General features: G+C 37.3%; 1 protein-coding gene across 1 annotated transcript in view; it reads left to right on the top strand.

Moving 5' to 3' along the window:
- The first annotated feature begins 498 nt into the window (after positions 1 to 498).
- onecut (homeobox protein onecut) overlaps positions 499 to 6,587 on the top strand; it is a 44,833-nt gene continuing 38,744 nt past the window's right edge. Inside the window, exon 1 of the mRNA XM_088239227.1 lies at positions 499 to 1,498. Coding sequence (XP_088095353.1) covers positions 592 to 1,498 — 907 coding nt within the window. The 5' untranslated portion in view covers positions 499 to 591. The remainder of the gene's footprint in view (positions 1,499 to 6,587) is intronic.

Genomic DNA, 6,587 nt, shown 5'->3' with positions numbered 1-6,587 from the left:
TACGACGGGCAGTTGTCTTTTTTGGACAGCATCGAAGAGACATTTGTGAGATAGTGACAGAAAAATAATGTTCAAATATTTATTCATCAAAATTCCCAAACACCGCCTATCTTCTTAAAGCGAAAAAAAATCATAGGTTTTTTTTATAAATTTAAGAATCATTCGATGTTTTTAAATGCAATCATTTGTGGAGGAGGATGGAAAAGGCCTACGTTTAGGAGTGGATGGCTACAGGTGTAAGAATGAGAAGATTTTTTGAAAAACTGGAAATAAAAATTTTCAATAAATTTTGAAGGATTTTTTTTCCTAATCATCGTTTAACGTTTGTTTTGTAACGAGTATTTCAAAATCAGTACAATGGGTAATTTACCGTAAAAGCGCTAAATAAATGACAGGTATAAAAAGAAAACGTAAAAGGGTATAATCGAATAGCTGGGTTATTTTCTTTACAGAATTGATCGGATATCACAACCGGTTACGCGCATCCCTACTTCCAACAGACGCTGCCCGACCGCCGCAGCGTGAAGTCGCGTCATGCGGTTAAGTGGATAAACGACAAATAGCGCGTAGTGCAAATATGGCGCGGTGAAGATGGAGTCCGACGACGGCGGACCTCGCCGGCGTGACGTCATCGTCGCCCCCGAGAGAGAGGGGCTCACGGTGATAGTCGCCCCAGATCAGGACAAGCTGTCCGAGGCCGGGTCTGACGAGCTCCTCGGGGGCGCGCTTCGCCTCGAGCCGGCGTACCAGACCCTAACTGCAGTCAACGGCCGCCTGACTCCGCCGGGATTCGACGCCGGGTCCTCCTACGCCACGTTGACCCCTCTTCTACCTCTGCCTCCTATCTCAACAGTCAGTGATAAGTTCGCCTACCACGGCGGCCCCGGGTCTTTCACGGTGATCCAGAACAACCAATGTTTGAATCTAGGTTCTCCGTACCTTCCCTCCATGGGGTTATCCCCGGGAGGGTACGGGTCTCCAGGTCTAGCTCGGAGTCCTTTAAGTCCACCGGGGTACAGCCAGGAAGGCATGTCTCCACACAAAAGCATGTCTCCAGCCTCGTACGACTCCACGTACCAGAGAGAGCTAGGGGGAAGAAGATCTCCCCTGAGCCCTTTATCGGGATCTTTGCACAGCCCTCCTCCTTCTAGTCCGCCAGCTCCCCAGCAGTTGCTTCCTTCCCCGTCTCCGCCGCCAGCGCCAAGTCCCCAACCCTTGTTAGGAAAACAAATCCTCTCTTCCGCGTCCATCTCGGACGCCGAAGAAATCAACACCAAAGACTTAGCTCAAAGAATTAGTGCAGAACTCAAGCGATATAGTATTCCTCAGGCGATTTTCGCTCAGCGAGTGTTGTGCAGATCTCAAGGGACTTTATCAGATCTGCTGCGTAATCCCAAACCATGGTCGAAACTAAAATCTGGAAGAGAAACGTTTAGGAGGATGTGGAAATGGCTCCAGGAACCAGAATTTCAAAGGATGTCCGCTTTAAGATTAGCAGGTGAGTCCAATCAACGTATTCCATTCAATTCACTTTTAAAAGCACCGAATCAAATCCCACATTGAACCATTGGAAAATTATTTGTGACAAATTTTATTTAAATCAATGTTCCTATATTCATTACTTAGTAATCAAACCAAAACAGTTAACAGTATAATCTTGACTGTCATTTCTGTGTAAGGAAAAATTCTCAATTTACATACGGCTTTATACAAAAATACACATACATAAAGAAATTGTAATGTTTTTGTGTGTTTTAATACTGTAATTGAATTTTTAACAGCAAATTAAATTTTTTTTCATGCATAAAATGTAAATTCATGTAATTTAATTTATATTCAGGTAGAATATAAACAAATCAATTTTCCATTCAACAAGAAACAAGTACTCTCAGAGCCATATTCTTCGCCTCCTTCCCTCTCGCAGTGCTCAGGGGATGTCGTCTCTTTCTCATAGGGTTGCTTTGTACCGTAGTACATTTAATAGGGTAAATGAGAGTTTCACAGTCGCCATTTTGTTTGTTTTACGACAAGTTATGCGTCATTTTACACGAAAAACCACTGACGTATAGTAAATACACACGTTATTTCTTACTAAATGCATCTCAGATTAGCAAATATTACGTTGTTCTCAACAATTTGAAATAACGATAGGTGTTATTATAAACATTTATGTGAGAAAGAGATAAAGAAAGACAACTATCTCCGAATTGAAATGCCATGTATTACGCGCTTGTTACGTATCAGTTTAATTTTACGTCATTGCAAGAAACACAATGATGATTTAATACTTTTAAAATTCGATAAAAAAAAAAAAAAAAAAAACAACTAAACGCAACTTTTTCATGCTTAGTAAAAAAAATTAATTCCATGTTATTTTTTTAAAAATATTTGTTAATAGACAAGCAAATTGAGTAAAAAGTTAAAAAAATGGTGTATCGCATTATTATCACTACATTTTTTTTCATTCGCGTGACTTCACTAGATCTCTTCTGTGAGTTGTTCTTAAACTTAAATCTATCACAACACTCTACGATTGGTTGCTTTAGAATAACTTGTGACGTCATTAAAAGTGTTTTTTAAAATTTTCATACATTTCGGAAAAATTTCGTTATATAATGAGGTAGTTCAGTGTTTTTTTTAAATATTTGTTTATTTGTTAATATACTAATAAACTAAGCGATTTTTTTTTTTTTTTTTAAATTTCGTATTTATGAAATTACTTCTCGTGTGACGTCTCTCTTCCCCTACTTGTTGATGAGTTCTGCTGATTCGACAGTTGACTTACCGGAAACCTATCACAACTCTCTTATCATTGGTTGATTCTGAAGAACTAGTGACGTCATACAAAGTAGTTCATTTGAAAAAAAAACTTTTTTTTAATCCATTTTCAAGGAACTTCGCCATACAATTTAATGCTCTTATTTTTATGGCGTCAAAGAATACACTTTTTATTTATTTATTATAAATACGGCCTAAGCCAATTACAACAGTTACATGAAGAAACATAAATGCAAGAAACTAAACAAAAATAACATGAAACTATGTAGCAAAGACAAACAATGACAAAGACATAAGACTTTGAGCTAAACCATGCCAATCCAACTTCATCCCACACTGTTTAGTCGCAATGAGATCTACGAATTGTCGGAAGATCTATCCCAAAGAATTCCAAGTCGTGTGAAGAATTGACTAATCAACACACTCTTGACATTGGGGCATAAAAATAAAAGTTGCTCTTAGAAGAGTTAATAAATAGCAGATTTTGATTTCTGGTGACATGTTTGGGAACATGAAAAGAAATTGATTGCAACAGAGATGGGTCATCACTTATAGCATTAAGTATTTTGAAAATGCATATAAGGTCCATCTCAGTTCTACGTCTCTCCAATGAAGACAAATTAAGTGATTGCTCTATTTCAAAGTAGGAAAAATTACCCCTTTGTAATCCGAACCATGCCACTTTTCTTAGAAAACGGTGCTGGACAGACTCGATATGGTCAATATGAGTCCTGTAGAATGGAGACCAAATAGGAGAAGCGTATTCTAGATGGGGTCGAACTAGTGAGCAATCAAAAGTTTTGATGGTATTAATATTTTTGAAGTCCGTCGTCACTTGATTGATAAGACCGAGAAGTTTGAGAGATTTGTTTACTATATTATCAATATAATTTATATCCAATTTTCTTTGTATCACAGAACTTCATCATTGTTTCATATGATACTTGCTAGTGTGGTGCATTATAAATTGTAGAGCATCCTTTTGAAGAGCAAAGTAGGGCTACGCGTGAGATGTTGGATGTAGGATTTCAATTGACTCCCTACACCACACCACGCCTGTAGCGTAGGACTAAAAACATCTACGCTAGAGTAGGCCGATGATGTATAACGATTTTTATTTTTTTAGACATCAAAGTGAAAGGGGTAAAAAAGATGCAAAAGATGGACCACATTGAACGTAAAAATATTCCATACTACTGTTGGCCCTCAACCGAGGTTTAAAGTTTAAAGTTAACTGTCTGAACATTTTGTTAATTATCTATGTTGATAAAATTATTTTTTTGTTGGTAAAAATATAACTTAATCACATTACCAATTCGAACGCGTTTTTTTTTATTTTTTAAAAGAATAACCCGCTAAGCCTCTATTTTAGAGGCTTGTCAGCAGGTGGGCAAGAGAGGATATGGAAAGAGGTAATGAAAAATTTACCACAACACGCAGACCAATTAAGAAAAAAATCTTTCATGGATTCTTTTCTTGCAACTGGTGGGAATCGAACCCGTGACGCCAGTTTCACAGTCGGCCGACTAACCAACTGCGCTACGACGCCTGTCTAAACTACTAAACTAAAACTACCAAAATGCAGAACGTTTACACTCCGCGGAACTGACTCCGTTGAGCGCCTGCCTAATATTGACGAAAACAATGGCTCATTAAAACAATGCTACCCATTTATTACAAAACAAACTGCAACTCACGCCCTTAGATGCTTATTTGATAAGGTCTAATGCATATTTAAAAAAATAATTGGACTGATTTTCTTTCTTAAATACGAAATGACTTTATCGCAAAAAAATGACTTTTTCTAAAACTTCAAGCTCTGGTTGAGGGCCAAAAGTCGTATCAAATATTTTTTTGCATTCCGAGTAATCAAGGAGGCAACTTTTTAGACCCCTTTCATTTCAAAATTCGGAAAAAAAATATTAGCCCACCCTTATCTACGCGTAGCGTATACACGCTGATAGGCCTACCTACTGAGCCAGTAGCAGACTCGACAATTAGCCGATCGCTAATGAGTGATCTTCACCACGATTGGTGGCCACTACAACTGGTGATCCCGACAACGGGTCAATCCAGGAATCAAGCCTGGAACTTAAAGAAAGTACATTCATCGGTTTCTCTTTCCAGGATTTTAACCCGAGCGTAGCCATCTAGCCGAATACACTCGTCCAGGATTATTTTTCTGTTTCACAAAGGGAAAAAGTAAGATAATAAATTATCGTATTATTACACGACAGGACAGCTGATAAATAAACTTCGTGATAAATAAGCGCAGATGCGTCCATTCAATAGTGAGTTCCTTAACCCCTAGTTACGATGGGGTAGTTTTTTGTATCAAACCAGGGTTGTACCCCCGATGTAAATATAATGTCCGTGAAACGTCACAAAACATTTATATCGGATAATTTATCAGCACTACGTAACTTTTAAACAGAGGTGAGTCATCCATATAACAGTAACGAAAAATGTTGACATAATAATAATAATAATAATTATAATCATAATAATAATAATTATAATTATAATAATAATAATTATTATTATGGATATCTTATATAGCGCCATTTTCATAATATAATACATCAAGGGCGCTTTACAAAGTGATTATATAAAGATATAAATGTAATATTACCTTTTTAATTTAAGAAAAATAATGTACTTTTTCATATTACTTTTTCACCACATGCTAAGAATTTGTTCAAATGATTTAGAGAACAAGTGGATTTTAAGTTTCTTCCTAAACATCACTTCACTCTCACAGTTTTGGACTTCTGCTGGGAGAGCATTCCATGCCGTAGGGCCTGCGACCGCAAATGCACGTTCGCCGAATTTAGTGCGCTATTTGCATAGAGGTATAATAACTTTTCCTTTCGACGTAGATGTAGCTGATCTAAGCGTAAAACGTCTGTCAGCTAGTTCATCTGGAATGCAGAGTTCCCTTAGATATTCTGGAGCAGAGTTGTGCAGTGACTTATACATAAGCCAACAGAGTTTGTCTTCCACCCTCTGTGGAAAATGTAGCCAGTGCAATTCCCGAAGTAGTGGAGTGATATGACTGAACTTAGAGATTCCAAAAAAAGTCACGCTGCAGCATTCGATACAGACTGTAGGCGAGTCATTGAGTCAGTAATCGACTCTAGACACTACAAACGCATTTATTAATTGACGGGCGGCATCAACTGGCAAATTTTTGCGTATGCATTTAATCTGTCTCAGCTGGTAAAAGCATGAACTTATCGTTCTACTAATTTGAGCGTCAAGAGAAAGGTCAGAATAAAGGATGACTCCCAGTAGTTCTGACATACACAAATATAATAAATTGAGAACACATTTTAAGATAGACTCCTTGGATAATAAACGTCAGATAGCTGATTAGTGTTTTTATTCAAGCTTTTAAATGGCATTGCTGACTGCATAATTGACTTATTTTAATTAATTTTCGTGTACCCTCATGCATACATAGAATTAGCAATTTGTATAATAATATTATTGGAACCAATGCGAGCGATATGTTCAACTGAATCGGGTTGTGGTCCCGTGGCTAGTGTCTCGGACTTACGGCTCAGAGGTCCGTGGTTCGAATCCCACTCTACCCCGATTTGATACCCATTTTCCAATAGCACAACAGCATACATGCATTATCGTTGTAGGTAAGTTATTTATTTATTTTACAGAAATTTACAGTAACAATGAATAAATAAATAACACAATAAAGTTAGGTTTAAAGACAGTGAAGTTTCTAAATAAAAATCATACTTGTAAAATTATGGTACAACAAAAGGGTGTGTAAGTGTGTATTTGTATGAGAG

This window comes from Micrasema longulum, unplaced genomic scaffold (assembly GCF_059751315.1).
Source record: "Micrasema longulum isolate JH-2025_06_02 unplaced genomic scaffold, ASM5975131v1 h1tg002096l, whole genome shotgun sequence".
Taxonomy (NCBI): domain Eukaryota; kingdom Metazoa; phylum Arthropoda; class Insecta; order Trichoptera; family Brachycentridae; genus Micrasema; species Micrasema longulum.
This window is presented reverse-complemented; position numbering and strand designations above follow the sequence as displayed.